The following is a 27,332-nucleotide window of genomic DNA, read 5'->3' as shown; positions in this document are numbered from 1 at the left end:
TCTGCAGGGACCTCAAGACTGACCAGCAACTATTACACCTACACTTTTATTCAACAAGTAAACAAAACATGCGATAAACTTACCATTTCCATCACTGGCAGACACTGAGAGAGCTGGAGAGGACAGCTTGGGCCTCTTGGCTGAAGGCGGGCCGGACTCCAGGACATTATCGGCCATATTTTTGACGAATTAAAAAAATGCTGTAGATCCACGGAGGGCAGGCGTATTTCCCTTATTTGTGTCTCCTTATCCCTTTAACATATGCTTTGATCGTTCCCCCACCGCTTGGGGGACGGTAGGGGAGAGGACAGCAATGTTGAACTGTTTCCCTCACAGTTCTCCCTCTCGGTTTATTCCTCTCTGCAGATATCAGTCAGTCCCCCTCCCCTGTCGGAGAGTTTGTTTCTTCAGATTTGAACAGGAGGAGGTGGGAAGGTGGAGTCGGCAAAAAAAAGGCAAGCGTGCGGCCCTCTGACAACCTCATGTAGCCTCTTCTGCGACACAAAAACTGTCCCAAGATCCGTCCTCCGTGCTGCACTCAGTCTTGTCCGCCATAGTCGGCGGAGAAATCCTGTATTTCAGGTCTGAAACGCTCCAGTGAAGAGTCTCAGTAAGGGCACGGAAATGCTAATTGTGTATTCCTGTGTTAACTTTTGCAGGTCTCATGCAACAGCTCGGAAACCCTCAGTTGCATTTAACATGGCTCTCACCGGATCAGTCATCTCTCTGCTGTCCATGCCACAGATTTACAAATCAACCGGTGTGTGGAGACTGACCGGCAGTGGTTTTAAAATACAGTTAAAGCGTGAAGCGGTACTCTCAAGTGCAATACCGAGAAAAAAAACACAACTTGCATTGGCTCAACAGCAACTGAATAAATAGCATAAAACAGCTCTGCAGAAAGATGAAAACACTGAGGTCCCAGGCTTGCAGTTACTTAGATAAAAGAAAATCTACTCCGAATGTAAAATTCCATGCATGAGTTTCCTTTTGCATGTGCATGGTGACTATACTGTAGTGTTTGACCATGCAAGGCACTGGGTCAGAAAGAGCGGACTCAATATTGCACATTTAGTTGATGCAACCCTCCTTTTTTTGCGCGATTCTGCCTATTGCAGTATGCAGGGTAGGCAAAGGTTGAAAATAGAAAATCTTATCAAAAATCACTGATCTTGTGCAATCGATTGGATGCAGACTTTATATTTCTTTGACAGCGTAGTTCTTGAGGGCAATCACAGCACTAATTGCCAATCAGCGGGCAGTCAGATTGATCCAATTAGTTTTATTTTGCAGAGGACAATCTGGAGAGGAGGAGGAGGAGGTGGGGGTTTACTTATCTTGTGCTCCAGATGAGGTTCCTCCTCCGGTTCTCGCTTGATTTTTTTTTAAACACTTGAAATCTCTGGTAATGCAAAGAATTAATATTCCGCTAAAATACACCTATCACTCACTGCTTGTAGGACGTCTTGGTTGTACAAGCGAAGAGAAAAAGGAGCAATCTTAATCAAAAACAGGAGCAGAGCTACGGCGTCAGGCGAAAATGTGATTTAAAAAAATGACGATGGATCGCTAAGAAATTATGGCTATTTCGGAAGCAGAGCTTCAGATGGGCACAGTAATGTTGACACCCCCTTAAAATATTTTGGGCTGACAAAATCCTCTCATTGACTCTTTGTGATGGAGAATGCCCCCCTTCGTGTTGATCCTGGCAATTTCCCCTTCTCTTTAAACCCGTCTTTCTTTCCACCTCTCCCTTCTGCCCGGCAGCAATTTATTTATATAATTGTCTATGCGGGCTCTTTCCTTCCTCCGCGACGGACACATAATGATTTTTCATGTTGATGTTTTCCCCCGTTTTCGCAGGTATTTCCTCGTTATTATAATATCTATAGCCCTCTTCCGCCTCTCTCCGTCTCCGCTCCGCAAAACACCCCCTTCCTTGGATTTTTCGGAGTATTTCCTTCTCATGCACAAATATATATATATAAATATATATATAAATATATCACCGACTCGTTTTTTTCCCTCCACTGTCGTCTTATCTTTTCGGTGATGCTTTTCCCCCTCTCTCTTGATAACACGGACAGGATTTCGCCACTCTTTTCTTCCCCCCAGCAGTTCCCGGAGCGGCGTGTCGTCGGCCGCCGGAGTCGCTCCTTCTCTCGGTTATCTCCTCCTGTTTCTGACGGTCTGTCCGACAAACAAAATGGCGGCTTGTTGTTTCTACTCCTCTGATACGGGGGGAGGGTTGGAGGTACAGCAACATTAGGCGTGAAGGGGGAGAGGGAGGGAGCGAGGGGGGAGAGGGGAGGTTGTCTTCGTAGGTGTTCGGGATTGTTCGGAAAGAGGTTCGTCGCTCTGTCGGCAGTCGCTGATCTCAATCTGTAGGGGACGGTGGAGCTCCACTTTTCACACTTTCCTGCTATTTTAAGTTATACTTTTGTGTACTTGTGTGTATTCAATAATAATAATAATAATAATAATAATAATAATGATAATAATCACATTTATTTGTACCAGATTTTTCATTCAATAGTGAATTTTAAAGTGCAGCACTATCAATAACAGAACACAAAACATAAAGTAATCGTAATAAGAGTTTTGATGAAAGGGCCTCTCTGAATAAACAGCTTTTTAGAGTCTAATTCCATTACTGATGTTTCTGAAACTATAGTAGATGCAAATATTATGCATTTTATTATACGAGGATACACTTATATTAAACTCTGAAGACAACTCAACATAATGACTACTTTTACTTTTGATATTTTAACTACATTCTCCTGCACATTGACATAAAGTTTGAATGCAGGACCTATATAGTTTAGTTTAATGTTTGAACATTTTGAGGGGTGAGCATACAATTGTGGTTTGTGACATCACTAGTTTAGAGCCTATCCTGGTCCAACTTTGACTTCAGACTTTTACATACAGTGCTTACACACAGTTTTCACACCCCTTGAAGTTTTCATGTTTTATTTTTCTACAACTGAATCAAAGTAAAAAAACAAACACAAATCTTTCATTTTAAAGTAAAAACCACTGGCTTACCTAAATGTAACACAGCCATCATTAATGTTACAGATTTCACCTGTGCTTTCCTGCTTTGACAAGTCAAAATATCTGCTGTGGAAAGGGTTAATTTGCCTTCTCAGTGGTGATTAGATGCTTGTAAATACAAATGTTGTGTTTTATATCTGTAATTGAATAGGAAAAAGTGATATTTTTTCTGTGTCAAAAAAGCTAAATTAAAATCTATCTTGATTCAATGTTGTGAAACAACAAAACACAAAAACAACCAAGGGGACTGCTCTTATACATGTCTCTGCTTTCCCAAAATGACATCCATCTATCCAAATAGTTTGGATGTGATTTTCTGAGGTTTGCAGATACTGAGTAGTTTGATGGGATTCAAAGTGTGGTACCATGAAAATGTATTTTAAAGAACTCAGCAACCAAGTACAGAATGACGCTGTTAATCGCATCATAAGTGAAGATAAGTGACAGGTTGTCTTGGTCCATCTTCATCTCCAAAAAAAACTGAGTGGTACTTTCCATCCTGTTCAAATCTCATTTCAATGCAGCCACTATTATTATCACCATCATCATTTTTCCCATCGTGTCGTCATAAGTAAGTTACATCCAACCAAAATAATTTATTGGTTATGAAAGAATAGAGATCTTTTTAATACATATACACAATTTTCTTTAAAGGAGAACACACACATACACACACACACACAATCTCTTATAAGTGTATACTTCTGAAATGATGTCAGTGCATTTGTATAATCGTTATCATTCCAGATTTATCAGGAGCACCTCCTTGGGACAGAGTCCTCTTTATTCATTACTTGTGAGCATAAACATGGTGATCTGCTGATTTGCCATGCTCTGGTCAAATTAAGCGTGTGTATGTAGGGTTTACAAGTTATTTGAGTGAGACAATAAACATACGGTCATATCTTGGTGAGCCATGATGGTGGTCATACTGAACAACATGGTGTGGAGCAAATTGATTTAAAGAAGCTAACATTTTTTTTGCACTTGGTTCATCAGTCTGTCAGAAACAAATGCTGGCATGCTTGTAAGAGCTTAACACTGGGTTCAGTCTTGATGAGAAGGGTTAACAGATGTTTCTAGGTTTTAATTAAGAGTTCAGCATCAAATTTAACCTGCTGATAGCACCATTGCAATACTTGATGGATGTACTGGCATCGCTGTACCTGACATAACAATGTAGTACACTATATAGACCATAATACTGGAACTAAATCCACATTTACTGTAGATGTATGGAAACATCATCATGTTTGCTTGTTTGGTTTTCTGCTTTGGAACTTACAGTCTTCTGCAGGATTGATAAGTGTAATGAGTGCAACGTCTTGTTCAGTAATATGTTGACAAGACTTTCTGCGCTCATGTTGACAACAGCTAATTTGACTGAAGACAGTGGTGTGGGAGAACTTGCCAACAAAACATAAATCCACTGTGTTTCTTTGAATATTTAGGCAGATCATCGTCCACAAAAACCAATGATCCTCCACACCACGTTTCTACATTTTTCGCGGCCTTGCTGAGACTGAAACCACAGTCTTGCACACCACAGTGCGCTCCCACCTTTCATGTACCTGGGCCCTGAGCCTGATGACGTGATCACCGTGGAGACAGTTGAAAATCACAGCACACTGCCTGCCATCGACTGCTGTGGCTCACTTGGTCACTTGTCTGTCTCTCCCTGCCCTATCTCTGGGCGCAGGCCTGCTCTACGTCAGCGATGGTCTTCGGTGCATCGGACGATAGAATCAGAGGGCCTCCCTTGTCTTGGATCACCACGTCATCCTCAATCCTGACACCTAGGCCCCGGAAACGCTCTGGGGCCTGATCGTTGTCGTCGCTGATGTACAACCCTGAGACAAAAGGAGAAAAGTAGCAAATTCAGAAAGGCAAAGCAAGAATAACATGAGCCACAAAAAAGTTTATGAACTGATGTGGAAGTTATGGATCCAACCATATAATACAAGTCTACATAAATTAAAATAAAAAAGAAAGAGAACAGGATCTTTCATGTTCTAGCACAGCTACACATCTTTAAGAAAAATCAATCAAGGGAGTAAGATGAAGTTTAAAAGCCTCATTTGTTTGTACCTGGTTCTATGGTGATGGCCATTCCTGGCTGTAGAGGTTGTGAGCGGGACAGCTCAGGAGTGTCATGGACGTCCATGCCCAGGTAATGACCAACGTGATGTGGGCAGTACCGCCGCGCAGCCTGGGATGAGCATAAACAAAATTAATTAGCTTTTATACATACCTGCCTTAAAAACAGAACTGAATGTAAGCCTTCTAGCAGCTGGATGCATAAAACACATTCATTCTCCATTAGACAAGGAGTCATTGCTCACTTTGAAATAATCATATTCCCCAAATTGTGCAACTACTCCTTTAGCTTCGAACGCCTCCAGCAACTACTTTGTTTTCCAATAGCCAAGAACTGCTCATTTGTTTTCACATTTTTAAAACACTAGGCCAGTTTGAAATGTGCAATTTCTCTGACTATAATTACCTTCAGAACATCAGCATCACTGGTACTGGCCTTGATGATACCTAGCTGCCTGAGCTGTCGTCCCAGCAGAGCCAGCATCGTGCTGTAGATGTGATCTAGACTGACGCCTGGGGAACACAGAGACAAACAGGAGCGCTGGACCTCCAGGACAGCCTCGTACAGCTCGGCCTGGGCAGGGCTGAACCTGGCAGGAAGGAGGTGGGAGCAGCAGACAGTTAAGATGTGTTTGCATCAAGGGGCCTGGGGGTGGGTGGGATGGGGTAAGTAAATTCTGGTGTTTATTACATTTATTCGATTTTTGCCTTTCGTCATGAAAAAAATCAATAAAGGATATTTATCAAAAAAAAGAGATGTCTCCGCATTAATTGTTGGTATGCTAAGTGCTAAAACACAAAGAGTGATATGACGTTTTCATTCAATTTAAAAAGGCACTAAAATCTGGAGACCCATAAGCTTTCAAAACAAATCATGTATAACGTCTATAAAAAGGACTAATGTAAAAACTGTTTATTCACTGCAAAAAATAAAGATAAAAATGAACTTTATGTAGTGTAGTGTTGCAGTCTAATATAGTGCTACAGCAACAGTAACATTTAGGCTAACTCTGACTTTAGATGCCAAAAGATTCTGTGTTGTATGAAGGATGGGTGTAAAAAGCTTCAGCCACAACTCAACACGCTCAATTCGTAAGTGACTAGACACTGTTTTGAGCCTCTGCTGATTCTCACCATAGCCCAAAAAGTCATGTATACATATTCAACATCTGGGTCAAGGTTACATATTCTGTAGAGATGCACCAAACACGCTAAGTGACCTTTTGTTAAATATCTACTCGGTCAACATCAAGTTATTTATAGCAGAGTAATGATAACATCTATTTGGAGTCATGTTTCTGGTCAAATGGGTGAATGTTGGTCAATATTCACTCTCCTTTTAGCTTTCAGTTGGTTTTTGGTCTCCTGAAGAAAGTAACTGTCTCTATCACCTCTAAATGCTCCACTGTAGTATGAATGTGTGAAAACATGAAGGCTGCAGGCTGGAAAAGCAAAACAATAACATAAAAAATGCTTTAAAGCTCCAGAGAGCTAAGATTATGTAAGGTTAATCACTGAACGTTACCTCTTTCACATTACACATAGCGATCCCATTACCTGTTAAAATAAATATTAAATAGAGCCACTTTAAACTCTGAACTCAAATCTTTTTCATTCAAAAGGTATCAGCACAGTATCCCAGTAGCATCTCTCTTGAATACACCCAAAAATGCGTCTACTAAATATACCAAAAAGGACAGCAGTACAATCCAACTGATAAGAGACCTAACTTTAAGAAAAACAGCTTATTGTATGTAGATAATAGAAGTATAAAAGGGTATTCTCTGGGACGAGTGTCTAGGTAATATTAATAAATTAACTGATCCAATTCGAGATGGTCCATAGACTCCACCCTACAAAATCAAGATTACACAAGATGTACCCTGACATATTTCCTACCTGTAATAAATGTAACAGATTTGAGGGTACTTTGTTCCACTCTCTGTGGTCATGCCCCCAAAATTCAGCCATTTGAATTCTTGTCAAATGCTTGAGCTGCCATAATAAAACAAAATCCACTCATAGGCATTTTGGTTGCCACATTGAATAATGCCAATAAATGCCAATGACAGGAAGTTTCATTATATGAGGTATTAGCATAAAAGGTTATACTTTGAGAATTGGAGCAGCCTGTGCGCATCTTTGAAATGTGGCTTAAGGGAACGGAGCAATGTATTACACTTTTACTTTGATTGCTGTTGATTGATTGTTTTATTTTCCATATTATAAGTCTAACGTGCTGCTCTGTGCCCTTATACCTCATACCTACAAGTCTGTCTTTATGTCACTTTCCTTCATAGTGAATTGATCTGTGCTTATTGTTGAAGAGCAGTTCTTACACAGGGCATGATTTAGTCTGATCACATTAGTTTGGAGTTGGCCTTATGAAACAGTTAGTTCCTGTTTCAGTGTGTTAGGCTCATTCAAGAGAGCAATGCTTTTCCCACTCATCTTCATGAAACCTCCTTCTGGTGGCTCTGCACAGTTACCCTGATCAGATATACTTCAACTCAACTGCTGCTTTTGTTTGAGTACAATTTCTGATTATTTTGTCATACTTACTTCCCGTTCACTGGCCATGTTCGTGTGACATCACTGACATAACCAAAGTATTCACAACCGCCATCAAGCAGCACCATTTCTCCGTCCTGGCAGAGGGGAGAAAGAGGGAAAATAGTGTGAGAGCCATTTATGCTACTGAATCATTATTTTATATTAACCACTTCTCATTATCGGGATGGTTAATGTATGTGTGCTCATTACACCTTTGTTTGTCTGGTTTACCTTAATAATCTGGTTGTTGTTTATGTAGTGCAGAGTATTGGCTCGATTTCCTCCAGCAACCACAGGCGGATAAGCCAGGAAGTTGGCGCCATGGATTCGATTCTCAAAATCAAACTGGAAGAAGATGTGATGTTAATTATATTACATCCAGTAGCAGACAGAGGAAGAGAGAGAGAGAGGATAGTGAAGGTAAATACAGCATTAACTGTACTTTTACTCTTGTTTTCGATTAGTGATGAACAGATGGAGACACTAAATCCAGCAGAGTTCAGACAGCCAGAAACCAAACTGTGTTTAGCCAAAGTTGATCAAAAACATCAGACTGGAAAAGTATTTCTAATGGATGAAAGAAAATATTGTTATACAAGTAATGATCTATCCTCGTATTAAAATTCTAAATTCAACTGAAGTACAACACTGAATTGAAACTGACAATGTATAAATAAACTGGTTTTCACAGCTGAATATTTGACTAGTTGGGGGTGGCGGGGAAATCTGACTCATTTCCTTCGTAACCCTGTTTTCTCTGAATAACTCTTTTTTTTTTGTGTGAAACATAATGCTTGAGGACCACAAAAGGAAAGGATTTCCTGTGTGTTTGTCAGTCGTTATCAGTACAGTGTGGGATGTTGACTGTTGAAAATATCAAATAAATTCAATCAATCTGACAGTCAAGTCCAGGTCGCCCTAATGAGGAATAATAATAGTTTCTTCTGAATTGCCTGAACTATCAATGGAAAACACTTCACATTAATCACATTAAAGATCATTAGAAGACACCAACATCACAGCAGGGCACACATGATAATGTAGAGATTATCAGTTACCTTAGCAAAGAGCACAGCTTCATCCACGTCTCCACAAGACAGAGCCATCGTCCTCCTGAAAGCCTGAAAGACAAGGAGTTGAGTTGAAATAGGTACTTTTACATGTATCTCTGTGACAAAACTCAGCAGTGGTTTAGGGGACAATTTCACTTAAAAAGTGAACCCAGTGTTAAATTAAAGTGTCCATGTGTAGAAGATCAACATTTATGTCTTTGGCAACTCATAGTGGCAGCATGGAAAAAACATAGGCTAAAAACAACATAAACTGTCCCAATTTTCACTGGTATTGTTTCAGTTTTCTGTAAACAAAAACCTCAGAAAATCAGAACACTTTGAAAGATGCTATAATTACATTTTTAAAATCAGAATAATGGCTTTAATATTCAGATTTTTGGGCAGGTTTGTCAAGCATATGCAGTGTTGTTGGTTTGACTTATTGAGCGTCTTATTTTTTATAGCTATTAGATACATTTTCTTATTATATGAATGTTGTAGTAGAGATTGAGGAGATTTTTTATAAGTGACATTGTAAACCAATCAGTAACTGAGAGAAATAAAGAGTCACTGTTAAATTACAATACCAAACAATGAAAATGATTACCGGTACATTTCTTGCTTTCATTTCTATACTATTATGACTCTATAAGTAATTTAAACACCAACCTGTGCTGTGATGCGGCCTGCTTCCTGCATGAGTGCCACCTCTGCTGAGCTCTTGATGGCCCTGAGAGAGTGTAAGAGGGGTCTGAGAGTACGCGCAATTGGCCCGGCCTCTAGCACGGGAGCCACATGCACCTGGTGAAGCCGAGGGTGGGCTGGCTGAGAACTGTCGTACCACAGCAGAGTGCCTAGAAGAGGATAAGTCAACAGTAAAGTTAAACTACTTCTAACTAGTTTGTGTTACTGTCTGTCCATCACCCCTCATCTCTATGTCAGTTCAAACCACTAACCATTCACTGATGCTTTCCATTAAAACACACAATGCTGGTTGAATTTCATCAAGCCTTCTTCTGAAAGACTGATAATGGTCTAACAATGAAGTATTGACTGAGTCAGGGTGAGCAGAAAGTGAACGCTGTGTCCATCAAGTGCCACTGCTTTGTTAACTAGTGTTTAATAATTATGGCCAGTATTGTTCTTGTGCAACTAATAAAACCTACTGAGCACTGAAACATGCTCATAAACTGTGGCTGTTCAAATGAAGCACTAAAACATCTTATTGAAAATAGACGCTGACACATCTGGACACTGCAGTGTTTCTCCATTCTTCTCTACTGGATTCAGACTCTGACTTGGCCACTGCAGGACATTTATATTGTTACTCTAAAGCTTTTAGTTTTATGCTTGGGCACATTTTCTTGATTTTGAACAAATCTCCTGTGGCAAGTTTCTAGCAGACTGCATCAAGTTTTTCTCCAGCATTTCTCTGTATTTTGTTACATTCATTTTATCCCCAATCCTCACTAGCTTACCGGGGCCTACTGCAGAGAAGCGTCCCCACAGCATGATGTTGCCACCATCATGCTTCACAGTGGGAGTGTTATATTTATGATGATGTGCCAGTGTTTGACTTATATCTAACATGGCATTTTGTCTGACAGCTGAAAAATTCAGTTGTGGTATCATCAGACCAGTAAATCTTCCAGCTGTACTTCAGAGTCTCTTGTGTGTCTTCTGGCAAGTTGTAGCAGATTCTTTCTAAGAGTAACTTCCTCCTTGTCACTCTTCCATAAAGTTGCAACTGGTAAATCAACCTGGCCAACAGTTGTTGTCTCCAGTCTCCTCCAATCTGAGCCTCTAGGAGCTTCAGTGTCTCCCTCACTCATCTCCTTCTGGCACACACACTCAGTTTTTGAGGACAGCTTGCTCTACAGCAGATCTACAGCTGGGCGACACTCTTGCCATGTCTTAATGCTTGAATTAAGTGTACTCCAAGTATTGTTCAGTGACTTGGAAATGTTGTCTTGTGTCCATCCCCTAACTTAAGCTTTTCAATCACCTTTTTTCCAGAGTTTCTTAGAGTGTTCCTACAGTATGTCTTTATCATGAGGTTTTTACACATCTGTTCTGATCTAGGTGTGTCTGCTTAAAGGGGGTAAACACTTATCCAAACACATATTTTGTATTTAATATTTATAGTTAATTAAAATCACTTTGTAGGGATTTCACTGTGTCACTTAAACATTAAAGGGTATCTTGCTGTTAGTCAGTGTCAAAAATTTAACCTATTTGACTCAGATTTGTTAAATAATGAAACATGAAAACTTTCATGAGAGGTAAAAAGAACAAGGACAGCAAGGTTAGTCATGTGAAGAGATGTTCCTGTTGGTCCTGCGTCCTCACACTCCCATCCACCTACCTTTAAGGCTCTTGAGCACAACACCCAGTTCTTCTGTGCTATGAACTCTCTCAATGCCGGTCAAAGCGGCCGCCCCATCCTTCCCTGAGCGGGGCCCGTCCCACAGCTCTCTCCCTGGGTCTCTGCGGGGGACGAACAAGATGGACTGGTCTGGTCGCCCTTTCCCATAAAGAACCAAGGCACTGTCGGGCTCTAACATGCCACTGAGGTAGAGGAAATCCTGGGGAAAATTTGGCTCCTGGTTAATTTCTAAAATTAAAAATAATCAGTATCCCAATTGACAATGACTTACAAAAATAAGACGGCAAAGTGTAGCTGAGGCTTCCTGCTTCAAAATTATGTGTTTAAAACTGTTGCTCTTTAGTATGTTGTTTCTTGTTACATTTAACAACCAAGAAGCACAAAGCGATTAAACTGAACCCACACCTGGTTCTGGTGGAAGGGATAAGGGATGTCATTGGTCATGTAGCGGGTCGGATGGGACAAAACAATGACCACGTGGTTGCCAGAGGAGGCAGAGGGTCCCAGCTTGTCCGCCTGGGCCTCGATAAGTGAGGCAAGTCTGTGTCTGCGGAACTCGTATTCTGTCTGGCTCAAGCCTGGGGTCACCTCACCTGTGGAGCAGAGATCAGACAACAACAGTTCATCACTGACACTTAGACTCTGCGCTACTATTCTGTATTCAACATTAAGTGTAGAGTGCTGAAAAGGGTATGTCAAGTTGTGGTCTTCTCCTAATCCTCATACTGTACTATGTGTGATTGAATCCTATCTAAAGAAAGAACTATCTAAACCTATATAAAGATCAGCCTGTAAAGACCATTCATACAGCTTTTCCCTAAAACGTGTCACTGTACTCATACAACTAAGCTCCAGTATAAACAATACTCACCATGTTTGATGATGTGTGGGTGAGAGAAAGGGCTTGGCTGGCCCAGGTACCGAGGAGGAACGGTCTTTGGTTTCAAACCTCCTGGTTTCACAGAAATGTTTCTGCATGGGCACGACACACATCCTACAGACAGCAACCCAACACAGACATTAAAGAGTCTCGCACATAACAGCTTAAAGTAGGACTGGGCGATATGGAAAACATCTTTATTTATGAGAATTTTCAATTTAAATTATATCAAGTAAGAGACAAGAAGACAATGACCAATACATAGACAGTAATAAAAAAGTAAAAGAATAAAAAAAAGGGGGGGGGGGGGGCAACAGTGACGCATAGAAGTAAAACAAAATAAAATAAAAAGATAAGAAAAATAAAACTAATGAAAATAAAAAATAAATATTTTTTTAAGGGGGGGGGGGGGTCATGCTCCACTGTACAACTGTCTGTAAGCAGGGTAGGAGGGTAAAGAGAGTATCATTGGTCGTTCATATGCTCTAGCACTGGACTCCATATCCTGGAGAACTTAAGAGGATTACCAGAAAGTTCGTATCTCAGTCTTTCCACATCAGAATGCTGAAGAGTTCCTTCAACCAAGTCTCAAACTTGGGAGCTAAATAAGACTTCCAGAGTTTCAGGATACATCTCTTAGCAATCATCATACCATGAATCGAAAAAATCATTTTTGACAAAATATATAATATATATTTAATATTGTAGGGATGACTATAGCTGTGCTTCCACAAAACATTTACACAATGTAAATGACAGAGCCACCACATCCCCTCACTGCACGGGTTAAGCATTCAGACCATACCGGTTTTTCATTGAATTTTTCACCCGCCTGTAGGCTATATTTGCAATATGATGGATTAGTTTTGTCATTGAAATGCACACACATTAAAATACGTTTTAAATATGTAAATAGTGTTTTCTCTTCTCCTCTGTCGTTACAGTTATACTTTTGATGCTGTTACGCGATAAATGAACAACCAACGAGTTTAAAAAATAACTTTTTGAGAGAAAGCTGAAGTGGAGCCACAGGTCAAAGACAGCTGGGTGTTATAATGAGGAATTGGGTGACTTTTCGACTGAATAATGAATGAATAAAACGTTAAGATAAGACAGAAAACATAACAACACCAGACTAAGCTCACCTTGACTCCAGCTTGTCCGTGGCAGCAGCCTGACAACAGACCGAACCGCGGTACAGGTGGAGGGCAACATTGTAGCTGCGGCTCGACGACAGGACCAGTCACAGCATGCGGCTCCTTCTGTCTACCACCAGAGTTAAACTACAGTACACAGAGCTCAACGAACACTGGATACTGACGGACACATGTATAGAGATATGTTGTTGCGACGCACCAACGTTAAAATGTTCTCCTATAGCACACACACAACTGTCTCTTTACCTTTGGTTGACATTTACCCTCGATAGCTTACTCAACGCTTGCTAGCTGCATTCATTCCTGTTGGGTTGTAGGGAAATTGCTGCCCTGAGTTTTGTTTGCCAGGTGCGCAATCCCTGCTTGTGTGCTGTGATTGGCTAACCCAAATCCTAACACTGAGGATAATTTTAAAGGATCACACCAATGTTTTTATTCTCTTTAACTCATGTATGTTCACTTTCTTACCACCCTCCTTTTTAGGGCTTCCGTTGTTTTTATTCTCCTTCTCTTCCTCTCCTTTTTTTCTACATTAAAAGTGTTTGTGCAGCTACTGAACACAAACTCGCACAATGATGGTTGTGCCAGTGTGTGTGTGAATGATTAGACTCCTGATGAACAGGTTGGCACCTTATGTGAGTGAATAGGTGAATGTGACATGTAGTGTAAAGTGCTTTGAGTGGTCAGAAGACTAGAAAGATGCTATATAAGTGCAGTCCATTTACTATTAACACTCCCTCAGCCTGCTGGCGGCACTCAGCCCCAAGCCCCCAGAATAAAAACTGGTCAGTAGAGTAATCCATTATCATGCTAACCCATCCCACATATCTGAAGTGTATCTGTGGATGCATGTCATACCCCTTTCTCTGCCCCTGTGTCCTGTCTTTCTGCACTTGCAGTTGTCAAATAAAGGTTAAAAAAATGATAACAAATATATTTATATTTAAAAATGTGATGGATTATATATTCTCTGTAGTTTGTCTGTGTCCTACTTTTTTTCACACTTCATTGAGATGATGCTGCCTGGAATTCAAATTTGAAAAACATAAATGATCATAGATTTGAATAATTGTCATCACTATCCAGTATATTTGGTTTGGAAACCAAATGTCTGAGAGAGCAGTACGACAGCTTTCACTGTACTGAAGTAGTCTACAGTTCACAACATCATCCACCAATGAAATTAAGTAAGGCTACAAGATTTTTTAAGTGATGGTATAATTAAAGCCCTTCACAGGTTAATTCGATTTTTTTTGACATCCCAAATAGTTCAGAAGTCAACTCTGGTTCAATATACAATTTACACTTTACACACTTATTTAAGTGTGATGTGGGAACCTGAAGCCTGAGAATGGACTTTACATTGAAGTAGGACACATGCTGTTAATCCAAATTTACATATTAATAGGTTTTTATGAGTTCTTTGCATATAATGAAACTGTCTGACAGTGTGCCTGAGAGACCTGATTCAGGGCATGCATACTACAATAATGTTCCTGTTAGGCGCGATTCAGGGCATCAAATATGCCTGACAGGCGAAACTCAGGGCAACATATATCCCTGTCAGTGTAGGTCTGTCCGACAAGTTGCCTGAATGAAAACACTGGAGCGACGCCACCACCAGTGAAGCAGTGTTGTGGCGCTAATATCGACTGCAGCCTTCCTGTGCGGAGTCTCTTTACGGGTGTCAGTGGTATAATCTTTGATCAGGTGCGTTTCCCTTCGATTACTGAACTTTATCGCTGCAGCCACGACGTGTTTGTCAGTCATTTGCGGCCTGTGTTGCAGCTAACCGCTTAGCTACACGATGTTATCATCATGCGTCAAACAGTAATCGCGTCACGGACTGATTCACATTTCTAGAAACGTCTGTTCTTGCAGCCTGTGTTAAAGCTTGTCGTGCACGGTTGCTTCATTGCAACCTGAAGTGCATTTATTGTTATGTGAGGCAATGAGGTTGTAGCACACGCTCATTCAATCCCTGCGCGTTAGCATGTTGTGCTAAAGCTGGTATTACCCTCAGCAGTTGCGCCCGTAAACAAAGCCAGACTTGATTTAAGATTTTCCTTTCTGTTTCATCCCACACGCAGCGCTGTGTGTGCTGGACGTGACAGAGCAGCATGGACGCACGTAAAGTGTCAGAGTTGAAGGGCTTCGTGCAGATGTGCGAGACCAATCCTGAGGTCCTGCACCTGCCTGAGATGGGCTTCCTCCGGACCTGGCTGGAAAGGTCAGTACACCTCAGAGCAATAAATCCCCCCTGTGTGTGTGTGTGTGTGTGTGTGTGTGTGTGTGTGTGTGTGTGTGTGTGTGTGTGTGTGTGTGTCTGTGTCTGTCCACCTGTTGTTGCAACAAGGTGAAGACACACACACACACACACACTGGAGTATTTGAATGAAATCAAAAAACGTCAAACTGCAGGCTCAACACGTGCCATGTCCCGCCCACCCCTCCAGTACAAACTGTACCCCTATATGTGCGTGTGTGTGCGTAGAAACCATTCACATGTCTTATATATAGAAAGTGAATGGAGTTGCAGTTAGAGCTGCAACAGTCAGTCGACTAACAGAAAATGAATGGCCAGCTCTTTTAATCATCTCATTGAGTCCTAATCTAAGAAATAAATGTTTCCAGGTTCTTAAATGTGAATATTTTCTGGTTTCTTTGGTTACTTTGATAGTAAACTGAATATCTTTGGGTTGTGGATTGTGGATTGTCGATCTGGGCAAAAAAAAAGACAGACTTCAGGCCTTGGGATACCACGATGGGCATATTTCACCATTTATAGACCATGTGACTAATCAGTGAATTGAGAAAATAATCAGCATATTAATTGATAATTGAAAATAATTTTTGGTTGCAGCTCTAGCAGTTATGCCTTTTTGCCTGCAAGCTGATATGCAGACTTAAATAGACTAGAACTGAAATGATAAATCGATTTTACATTAAATGAAAATATATGTTGCTCACTAAATTGTTCTCCTTTATTTTATATTGCAGCATGGGTGCAACCATCCCTCCCCCACCTAAGACCAGGGATAGATGCCAGGTACTACTCAAATATTGTTCTTGTACTTTCTGACATTTTTTGATCATTTGCTTTTTTCCTCTTATCTTTTTGTTATATATTTTCAGTTCAGAGCAAACAAAAAAAATCAAGAAATTGGGTTACAGTGTTAATGAGTTGCCAGTAAGTCATCACACTTGTCACCTCAGTGCTCTCTAACTTGCAGGGGGGCTGTCCCTGTGGTCCTCCCCCGACATCGGCTGCACAACCTGAGCCTGAGCCTCCCGTGCTGTCCGAGAGCGAGGAGAGTGATATAGGTACTGTATGTCCATCTCATCCATGAGCACAACCTGTCTTCAGTCACAGCTCTACACTCAGGGGTCAAAGCCTGGTTCCTGTGGAGAGACTAGATGTACCATTATTTATTTATTCATATTTTTCTACAGTCTGCACCTCCAACAGTGACGGAGCAACATCAGAATTCATTTGTAGTTGTGTTTTCAGCCATCTGACAAATATTGCCCTCCTTTTAGCTCTGTGTTTGGTCTCCACCAACTCCTCTAGCCGCACAATGCTCCACTCTGTTCACCAGCTAGTCACTAACGTTATCTCTGTTTGATGCTGAGCAGGAGTCGTACAGTGAGAGTTTTTATAGCTTTCTCTCTGAAAACAGCTGCAGTCTAAAATGAGTCTCTGTGTGGGCTGTAAACTTGACAACTTGTGTTCCTTATGAAGATGGTGCAACTCTTGATAACAAAGGGCTCTGCACACTTATAGCAGGTTCACAAAGGTTTTTAAACTGTTAAACCTTTTATCAGAGCCAATGTTAACCATAAATGTTAAATATATGCATTAACAAAGCTTGCATGAAGAAAATGATTGGCATTGTTGAGTGTGTGTGTGAAGTCTGGGATGGCCAGACTCAGAATTTATTTCCTTCACTGTAATTTGTTTAATCAAAGTGAATTTGACCAAATCTAAGTAAAATAGTTCCATAAAATGCACCCACTGTATTACTCTGAAGAGTGCTTTGAGTCAGGACTTCAAGTGTTGGATATTGTTTATGTGAAAAGCTGTTTGCTTTTTCAGAAGTCGACCAAGAGGGAGTGATCGAACCAGACACAGATGAACCACAGGAGATGGGAGAGTTTGACAATATTGAGGTAAAATATTCTGCTTTTCCAATTTATTTTGTATCAAAACAGTTTAAGGAGATATCCATCTTGGAAAATAAGTAAACCTTTAACACAGATTATGTCTGTATGTTTCTTCAGGTCACAGAGGAGATGATGGATCAGGCCAATGAGAAGAAGATAGCGGCCATTGATGCTCTGGGTGAAGGTAGGTTGATCTTGGGCTCAGAAAGTGGGAAGTGCTTGTAGACACAGTTTCTGTAGTAATTAGGTAAATAGAGCTCAAGCTTGGGTTTGAATTTTGATCTTAAATGCCTGTTTCCTTCTTTTTACTTACAGGGGATCTGCAGAAAGCTCTGGATCTTTTTACAGAAGCCATCAAGCTGAACCCCTGTGTAGCCATCATGTACGCCAAGAGGGCGAGGTGAGAGTCCTCAGGTCGTTTGTGGCAGATCACCAAAGTGTCATTCAGCCATGCCACTGTTACATTCCTCTACATAATACATGACATTTAAATGCTTCCCCTTCCCCTCTTTGTGTTAGTGTCTTCATCCAGATGAAGAAACCCAACGCAGCCATAAGAGACTGTGACAGAGCCATCAGCATCAACCCAGACTCTGCTCAGCCTTACAAGTGGAGGGGAAAAGCTCACAGGTACTACATTGCACTAGACTGCACTGCACTACACTACACTGCACTGCACTAGACTGCACTACACTACACTAGACTGCACTACACTGCACTACACTGCACTGCACTAGACTGCACTACACTACACTAGACTGCACTACACTGCACTACACTGCACTGCACTAGACTGCACTACACTACACTAGACTGCACTACACTGCACTGCACTAGACTGCACTACACTACACTAGACTGCACTACACTGCACTACACTGCACTGCACTAGACTGCACTAGACTAGACTACACTGAACTACACTGCACTACACTGCACTGCACTGCACTAGACTACACTACACTACACTGCACTACACTACACTGCACTAGACTGCACTACACTACACTGCACTACACTGCACTGCACTGCACTAGACTGCACTGCACTGCACTACACTACACTACACTGCACTAGACTGCACTACACTACACTGCACTACACTGCACTGCACTGAACTAGACTACACTACACTACACTGCACTACACTACACTGCACTAGACTGCACTACACTACACTGCACTACACTGCACTGCACTGCACTAGACTACACTACACTGCACTGCACTACACTACACTGCACTAGACTGCACTACACTACACTGCACTACACTGCACTGCACTGCACTAGACTACACTACACTGCACTGCACTACACTACACTGCACTAGACTACACTACACTACACTGCACTGCACTAGACTGCACTAGACTGCACTGCACTGCACTGCACTGCACTGAATTGACACAGTAACAATCCACCTGTACATATGCTTAATATAACCAAACCCTCAGTGGTCAACAATCATGTAGTGTGCTATCAGTATTAACTTGTTTTACTATGCTGTATCGTACAGAACATGTTTATATTCATCTTAACATAAACTCCCTACACATTCTTTACATGAATACAAAGATAAATGAAATGAAAAAAAATGAAGCAAGTTTCTGGGGTTTCTTCTCCATATTTTAAGACAAAATTGGCGTTAGCTACAGCAGCTGCTTTTAGAAACCGACACAACAAAAACTACAGTTACCATGGAAACTTACCAGCGCAGGTACTTGAATCAATGTAACCCGATAAATTACAAGATGTTTTGAAATTCTGTCCTGCTCAGCACTTTTCCATGTCACAATTGTTAAACAGATTTAAGAGAATATTAAAAAAAAAGAAAAGAATATTGGCCGATATATTGTGCTGTTTTTTTTAAACTTGAAAAACTCAGGAGGGGAATTGTCCTCAAAAATCTAGTTTGACTACAAACTTTTCAGCTGTTAGCTCAGCTGTAGTAAACAAGACACACTATTGAGTACAGTGATGTTTCAAAGCTGGATTTTTAGTTATTTATGTTTCTACAAATTCAAAATGAGGGTTTCTTACTGTATTAACAAAACCCGGAAGTTCCAGTTTCACTTTCACTTGAGCAGTTACAGTGAGTAAACTTGTCACAAGTTGTGAATAAAGTCATAACCAGTGTAGACGGATGATGTCTCTCTGCATCTTCTGTTTACATTTTTTCACTTGGTCTTACTTAGACAGCAGTCTATTATCACACCATGCCTCAAAGTGGATATCAGTCTGACAGATTGTTACATAGATCTCATGTGACTGATCTCGCAGTGTGGGAAGATTGTCATCACGAAAGGGTTTTTTTTTTTTTTTGTTTTTTGTTTTTCCATGCCCATGCAGTTTTTCTCTGTGCCTTCAATGCTGCTTTTACCATCTTGTTGAACTTGGTGTCATATTTTGCTTTTTACCTTGTGTGCGCGTGTGTGTGTGTGTGCTGCAGGCTGCTGGGCCACTGGGAGGACGCAGCCAAGGATCTGGCCACAGCCTGTAAACTGGATTACGATGAAGATGCCAGTGCAATGCTGAAGGAGGTCCAGCCTAAGGTATAGTACAGTTTAATGTTGTATGCCAATCTTTTTCTTTTTTTTTTTTCTGTTAGAAGTAACTGATGCAGATGTGTCACGTCCACATGTGCAAGCCGAAAGGAAGAGTTGTGTTCACATTTACTGATGCACATACGCAGTTTGACCGGTGAAGTTCTCCAGAAGCTCATAACTGGCAGGAAATGAAAGAATTTGTCCCTGATGTGAGTTTGTGATGCATTATTTTCGTCATGCCCCCTCTTTATTTTCAGGCTAACAAAATCATGGAGCACAGACGCAAGTACGAGCGCAAGAAGGAAGAGAAGGATATCAAGGAGAGGCAAGAGCGGGTAAAGAAAGCCAGGGAGGAACACGCGCGGGCTCAGAGGGTGAGAGAAGAAACACAGGATTCTCTATTATAGACTCTGAAAAATAGAAGAAATGGCCCTTTAAGTCAGAGTTCCTGCTCACATGAACTTTATCCTGACTTGTTTCTTTTGTGTCTCAATAGGACGAGGAAGCCAGGCAATTCGGTGGAGGATTTTTCCCAGGTAGGTTCATTGGATGATGGGAGCAGACATACACTCAGACAGATTTGATACAACACCTGTAAGCAGAATAATTAGCACTGCTACAGAGACTCGATCTCATTGTCACCCTACAGGTCCTGCTGGATTCCCAGGTGGAGCACCTCCTGGCATGCCTGGTCTGGGTGATCTCCTGAAGGATCCTGAGCTGCTCAACGCCATGAAGGTGACTTATACCGCTCAACATCAACCATTTTCATCCCTCCAGTGCCATGTCTCACGTATATAGTGTACAGATTTTAAAGGAGTAGTGGTTATTCTCTTTCTAGCTGAGTGTTGGATGAGAAGTCTTAAGTCTGTACAAAAGTATGAAGCTCAGACAAGAGGTTAAGGTCTTATGTCTGAAGTTAATAAAAAACACTTACCATTAATTAACACATGATATATATTGTTTAATCTACACAAATCTCAATGTGTAAAGAGCAGCCAGCATTCATCATTCACACTGCGATGGGACTTTGGGAGTTCATCTCGGTTTACACAGAGAGAGGAGGAACATGTTTTAATCCCACACAGCACAACATGTGGATTTGAGCCTTTGGTAGTGCTGCATGGTGATGGACTCACATTAGTTATCCTGTTGTTCACCCAAAGAGATTAAAAAGGTAGAGAGCGAAATCCTGTTTACACAGAACAGATCTGATGTACTCGCTCAGGCCGCTGCACTGTCAGAGGCAGACGAGGTAATGCTTTATTACCATCACTCATTCTGACTAACTGGGACATTTTTTCTTGTTCGTGCCCAACAATTTGGAAAATACCTGTGTTGGACTCATGGAGTGTTTTTAGGAATAGGTCTGATCAACGTCACGGTTAGACCAAGAACAAATGTAGACCTGCAGGTTTTAGGGAAAAGGGAAGGATTGAATGGAACTTTTTAATCGCCCCATTCAATTTTATTTTGCGTAGATAAGGGAGAGTTATCAATCTTCTCATCTAACACTTAGCAGGAAAATAAATAGGCGCGTTTATGAACTACTCTTTTGAAAACTGATTTTGACTTTAATCTGTCCAAATGTGTATTTTGGTAATTCATGTTAATGTGAATAAATATGACCCTGACCCACTGCCACATTCAACTCCAGGACCCCGAGGTGATGACCGCCTTCCAGGATGTGGCACAGAACCCGGCCAACATCTCCAAGTACCAGAACAACCCCAAAATCATGGCCCTCGTCACCAAGCTGAGTTCCAAATTCGGAGCCCCTCCGCAGCCGTAGACGGGACAGGGACACCAAAGTGGAGAGGAGAAAGGGCGGGGGGGGAAAGGACTTGTGGTGAAACAATCTGGAGAAGCCACAACGCTTGTCAACAATTATTCCACTGTGTGCAGATCAGACAGGGCAGCTGGGTGACGGGTTAGTTGATGTGATGTAGAGCAACTGGGGCAACTTTTAAAATGTTCTTATTCAGCCTGTCGGCACTTACTAATGTCTCAACAAAGCAACCAGGTGGTTTAGGAGTCAGGTCTGATATTTAGACCACCCCCTCTGACTCGTCTCAAACGGGACTTTACTTAACCACAGGTTGACATTTCTTAACCTGTATCTGGAAACGCTAAACTGGGAACTCCTGCATTAAGACGCTAGCTAGCAAACATTTTTACAGTCATTTGATAAGTGGGAACGGTTTAGCGACCCGTCTTTTCTTTCTCCGAACAGAGCCCAACTCACAAAAAAACCCACCAACGTCTACACTTTTTGTTTTCAGATGTTATTATAAATGCAAAAAAAAAAAAAAGTTACTTATTGTGATGTCTGACCCTGTTGGAAATATGATTCACAATAATAAAACCTCTGTTGCTGTAAAGCAGGTTTGACTTTCATTTGTTGTTCAGCTGGTTTTCCATTCCTTGACTTTGAAAACATGGATCAATTAGGTCCCAATTTTGCATTTGAAGGCCATTAACTGTCACAGTGAAACAGTCTTTTGATTCATTTTAACAGTTTGTTTATATAGTTCATTTATTACACTATTTATGATTATCTCTGAGGGCATGTCAGGTTTCCCATTAGTGAGAACAGTTACTGATTATTTTAACACTGAAATGAATTGTGCATGAATATTATGTTGTGTGATGCACAGAAGGAGACTAGACAAGTACTTTGTTTATCCACACGATAAACAGTTGCCTGCTTCATTTATGGCACCAACACACAACTTCTGTTAGATTGCCACCTGTGTGTAATTCTGGAGAACAGATCACAATGAACCATGGTTTTAATGGCTCTGCTGGTGTGGGAGCAATATAAAATGGAACAAGGCTGAATTCATTGGGATTTACAGGAGCCTCATATTTATTGATGTGCACAGTTGATTTATGAGGGGAAAAATGTTTTCATGTACATTATAGGTAAAACCTTCAGTTTTCATCGGGGTGCCTAATATTTTTGATGGAAGACCAAATTCAGAAGCTTTCTTTCACTCAACTTTTTTGATCTTGCAAGTTTTGACATCAGTTTGAATCCAGATGTGTTAATGGAGCTACATAAAGCTACAACTATTAGTTGAATTGAAAGTTAATGGTAGTTTCTCATCAATAGTTTTAACAGTAATTTAACATAAATACCAAACATGCTTTTGCTAATGTTATTTAAATATATTTTGAACTGTCAGACAAAAAAAAAGCTATTTAACATTACATTTGGAATATGAGGTTCTTTTCCTAAAATGTTTTAACATACTTAAACCAATAACACAAGTTGTTGTTAGCTGCAGTCCAGGCCAAGTCAACACCACTGTTATGTAGTTGGTTTTAACAGAAACTGAGTATACAATGCAGTCTCTACAGGTACAGTAATATAAATCAGACCCAGAGGCAAGAGTGGGTCACCAGGCCACTTAATCCGCCTGTGGCATCTGTCTCTCAACCAGAGGATTACTGCTCTGTAACACACGCTCAGCTCCGGTTCTCACTGGCTCTGTATCACAACATCAGAGCTGATCTCAAAAAGCAGATTCCTGTAACCGAGAACAGCTTTCAGTCAACCGAAATGTCGTTTAACTGTTAACCAAGTCATAGTCGGGAAGGGGAGTCTTTGTAAATGTTGAGCCATTTTTATTGAACATGGTACATGACATTATAGTACATTGTACCTTCAGTAACTCCTAAAAAAAATAAGATCTGTTTTCACAATTCTTATGTTTATTTGTGTACTTACAACATACCAAAACAAAGACATAGGCGTAAAATAGGATTACAAGTGGGAGGGGAGAAAAAAGCAGTGAGGGTGACGCTTGTAGAAGCCAAAAAGGAGGTCAGCAATTTTCCAACTAGTGTCCATATCTGTGAAAACATGACACAGAGAGAGAGAGAGAGGGGACACAGTGTCAGTACATCTGTTCATTTCAGGAAATATTCACAACTTTTCACTGTGAGGCTATTAGTAAGCAACCAAAGTACACTGTTACAGTAGCACACAGACACACTCAATGCCATTAATCCAACGATGACACTTCTACAATTAATGATACTCACTTCTGAAACTCCCACTCCCTGTTGTCTAGAGGGCACACCTGTCTGGTTTTCAGCCAACGAGAAATACAGTGGAAATGGAATGCATGCTGAGGAAGAAAAAAAACCAAACAGGGTTCAACATTTGTTTACATCAGAGAAACAGGTCAACTTGCTCACCTGTAACTCAAGTACTGTTTATGCTACAGATACTGTTAATATATGCATTTATGTGGTTCCTCTACTTTTACAACATTTGCATAAATATGCATATTTGCAGATATAGTCCTGAAAAGCTACTATAGATGTAATGCTTCCAAGATGGCTGTTATGTCAAATATAACCCAATTTTTTTGAGGGAAGATGTTACATGATTTATTAAAATGTTTCATTGGCTGACCTCCAGTGTTTAAACTGCAGTGACATAAATGTACTTCATGACACTGACATTACTGTTGGTTGTGATTACAGGTTACCTTACCTCTGTTGTATAATGAAGAACTTACAGTTTTTCTTTTTCCAGTATTAATGTCTAAGTTACCGAGGATAACCCACAGACATTTAGCTTTTATTGGAAAACTTTTTTGTATTTAAAAGGTAAAAAACATAAAATGTTATTTCAGCCCGTTCAATGTATTTCAGTTGATGGACACTCACATTGCACACACCCCACGCAACAGTGCACTCCTCAGAGGTTGCAGAAGCTTGATTGGCCTGGCACTCTATACCTAATGAGGGGGAAGAGAAATGTATCAAAAAATACTGTTTCACAAACAGACATGACCTTAACAACTTGTAAAAACTAAACCTGGACCAAATAATTCCTTATTCCTTTGTTAGACAGGACAACCAAGTTAGGGATCTGCAGTTCTTCTTACTGTAAATAAAATACTAACATTTTCATTTGCTTGTTTACATTTAAGTTGGTAAATTCACCTTTAAATCAGTGTAATTCACTATAGTTGAAGTCACATCCTTTACATTGAACAGGCATTGCTTTAAGATTATAACTATACCATACTACATAAAGTCTGCCATACTGTCATATAATCCCTACTAGCGACAAGAACAATCAACTGTTTGTCTCTGTTAATGTGAAGTTTCACAGCGGCTGCCTCAACCAAATCATTAATAGTTCACACAGTCTATCAGGAAAGCAGTGTTGAGTCCAAAACTGTGTGAAAGTGAACTTACAGAGATCCATGATGTGGTTCCTACAGATTGCACAGTTATCTACCACAATGTCCCAGGCCCACAGCGCAACAGCATTCCACTGGTGGGGAAAAAAAGTACATTTAAATGTCATGTTTAAGAAAATATTTGCATATAAGATCTGCACAGCATAACACATGGAATCAGCTGTTGTAACCTGATGGACAGCTTTAGAGACTAACCCCACCTTATTTGTCAGTTTGTAAGCTAAATTCGGAGATTTACACTTTTTTAAAAAGATGGTTTGAAAACCAAAAGGCATAAAGTTGGAACCATCGAAACTTGGTTATGTGACATGATGACTACCGAAGAGGATATTTAAAAACGTTAAAAGAAAAGAAAGAAAGAAAGAAAGAAAGAACCGTGTGTATCAGTTTTCTGATTTCACTTGATTAAAAAAAAATATAGTTTAAAAAATATTTTCAAGTGTCGTTTAAACCAGAGGGTACAGATTTAAAGATATATCATAATCTTATGTTTATATATAAAACGGATAATGATTTCACCGACATTATCATACGGTTCCAGCTGATATTCTTAGATTATTGTTACATTTTTACAAAATATACATGTATATAATATGTAATTAAAGAATTTCACGTTATCTTTTAATCTGGGATTTTCAAAATGTTTGGTTAACGTTAGTAACGTTACCGCCGGTTAATAATAACACAAAGTTCAATCATAATTTGTTTTAGGCTGCCTCATACTACTTTTAGAGAGGATCATAGATATATTATGTACATTATAATTTATGGATTTAACTCTTTGTGGGAGCTACCAGCCTCGGGAAAGGCGGCTAAGCTAAGCTAATATGACGTTAGCTCACCGGGAGCTTTGCCGTTCAGTTAATGTTAACGTTTGGTTTGACGTTAAAATGGTTTTCTGTATCGTTGGTTAACGTAACTACACAGTGATTAGTTAATGGGGTGGTATTTACATCATACCATCATATGTTCGTCTTATTAAATCTTTTAACATTACAAAAAAGAGAAGTGCACATTCATGCCGTGTATGGAGAAGGGTAACGACTAGCGTAGTAAGCTAGCTTACTATCCTACCGATAATGAGCTGGTTAGCGTTAGCCTGCTAATTGCACTGAGCTGTGTTAGCTGTCGTTTAGGGCTGCTTAAAGATTTCACAGTTTGTTCACAACTCAGCACCGAGTTACAGTATGTATACATACCTTTTTTACTTCAAACCGCTTCTTGCTTGCTCCACTGTTTGTGCCGCTCGGTGTATCAACATCCATTGCTGCTGCCATCTTGAACGAGGAGATTTTGAGTGACTGCCCCGGAAGAAATGTGGAGATTTCCGTCTGCTAACGATTAGGCTTTAATTTCATTGTAGCAGTTTGTGCCATCATATGCGCACTCTGGAGAGGAGTTGGTTAAATATTATATCACATTGCTTAAAGTAGGTTGGTAATTTCAGTAGTATGTGATGCAATATGCAGTAAAAAGAAGAGGAAAAGTTAGGTTCCACCGAGATTTGAACTCGGATCGCTGGATTCAGAGTCCAGAGTGCTAACCATTACACCATGGAACCGTTGACTCCCATTAGCGAAACTGTACGGTCATATCGTTTTAAATATCAAACACACTTCCCTACAAATATGTAAGTTAATTATACTTGTAGTGTCTACACGAAACCCTGCATAGCGTGCCTTTAGGACATATAAAAACATACTCTTCTTGGAACAATAATGTTTGTGTGATATCTTTTAAACAAAAAAACTATTTTAAATCCTTAAATCCAATTTGTCACAGTTCATATTACATTTTTGGCTTCATCTCCATTTCCAGATGAAAGTCGGAAATTACATATGAACTGGTGACATAATTTGTGAAGATGAAAAGAAGAAATGTCAACCTGTGGTTAAGTAATGTCATATTTAATCATTAACTATGAAAGCCAACAATTCAAAACATACTCTGACATCCTCTCTGGACATGCATAACAATTCAATATGAACTTGTGCCTTTTACCCATTTTTGGGCACCCCCATGGTCTTTAATTTGTAATACTCAAAAACGTACTTAAGCAAAAGAGCGGAAGAAAACATGTATTGAGCATAAGAGAGATTTTAAAAGAAAGTCTTTCAGCCACATTTCAGCTGATAGGACTAGAGGAACTTGAGCCTCTTCATGTAAGTGTAATATGTCAGTACACAGACTGTATGAATGTGACGGGCAGT

General features: G+C 40.3%; 4 protein-coding genes and 1 non-coding gene across 8 annotated transcripts in view; 1 reads left to right on the top strand and 4 right to left on the bottom strand.

Moving 5' to 3' along the window:
* Window positions 1–2,217, bottom strand: part of ep300b (E1A binding protein p300 b) — a 33,093-nt gene extending 30,876 nt beyond the window's left edge. For all 4 annotated transcript variants that reach the window (XM_053337768.1, XM_053337771.1, XM_053337769.1 and 1 more), the window contains exon 1: window positions 84–2,217. In XM_053337768.1, coding sequence (XP_053193743.1) covers window positions 84–177 — 94 coding nt within the window. In that variant the 5' untranslated portion in view covers window positions 178–2,217. The remainder of the gene's footprint in view (window positions 1–83) is intronic.
* A 2,100-nt stretch (window positions 2,218–4,317) lies between these two features.
* On the bottom strand, window positions 4,318–13,414 carry xpnpep3 (X-prolyl aminopeptidase 3, mitochondrial). Its single transcript, XM_053338241.1, has 11 exons — window positions 13,174–13,414; window positions 12,020–12,142; window positions 11,554–11,741; window positions 11,128–11,347; window positions 9,432–9,616; window positions 8,769–8,831; window positions 7,942–8,055; window positions 7,720–7,805; window positions 5,564–5,747; window positions 5,149–5,269; window positions 4,318–4,910 (listed from the first exon to the last, which is right to left on the bottom strand). Exons 1-11 carry the CDS (start codon window positions 13,241–13,243, stop codon window positions 4,744–4,746), a joined length of 1,521 nt encoding a protein of 506 aa, XP_053194216.1. The 5' UTR covers window positions 13,244–13,414; the 3' UTR covers window positions 4,318–4,743.
* A 1,337-nt stretch (window positions 13,415–14,751) lies between these two features.
* st13 (ST13 Hsp70 interacting protein) lies at window positions 14,752–22,281 on the top strand. Its single transcript, XM_053338741.1, has 13 exons — window positions 14,752–14,895; window positions 15,276–15,415; window positions 16,186–16,234; window positions 16,419–16,509; window positions 17,282–17,355; window positions 17,467–17,533; window positions 17,665–17,749; window positions 17,869–17,979; window positions 19,801–19,903; window positions 20,155–20,271; window positions 20,394–20,433; window positions 20,547–20,635; window positions 21,555–22,281. Exons 2-13 carry the CDS (start codon window positions 15,306–15,308, stop codon window positions 21,687–21,689), a joined length of 1,071 nt encoding a protein of 356 aa, XP_053194716.1. The 5' UTR covers window positions 14,752–14,895; window positions 15,276–15,305; the 3' UTR covers window positions 21,690–22,281.
* A 1,315-nt stretch (window positions 22,282–23,596) lies between these two features.
* On the bottom strand, window positions 23,597–26,443 carry rbx1 (ring-box 1, E3 ubiquitin protein ligase). Its single transcript, XM_053338311.1, has 5 exons — window positions 26,322–26,443; window positions 25,118–25,196; window positions 24,581–24,651; window positions 23,948–24,033; window positions 23,597–23,755 (listed from the first exon to the last, which is right to left on the bottom strand). Exons 1-5 carry the CDS (start codon window positions 26,397–26,399, stop codon window positions 23,743–23,745), a joined length of 327 nt encoding a protein of 108 aa, XP_053194286.1. The 5' UTR covers window positions 26,400–26,443; the 3' UTR covers window positions 23,597–23,742.
* A 168-nt stretch (window positions 26,444–26,611) lies between these two features.
* Window positions 26,612–26,683, bottom strand: trnaq-cug (transfer RNA glutamine (anticodon CUG)). The gene has a single exon. It is a non-coding gene; the product is annotated as a tRNA-Gln (tRNA).
* Window positions 26,684–27,332: the final 649 nt, after the last annotated feature.

Source organism: Scomber japonicus, chromosome 18, assembly GCF_027409825.1.
Source record: "Scomber japonicus isolate fScoJap1 chromosome 18, fScoJap1.pri, whole genome shotgun sequence".
NCBI classification, from domain to species: domain Eukaryota; kingdom Metazoa; phylum Chordata; class Actinopteri; order Scombriformes; family Scombridae; genus Scomber; species Scomber japonicus.
This window is presented reverse-complemented; position numbering and strand designations above follow the sequence as displayed.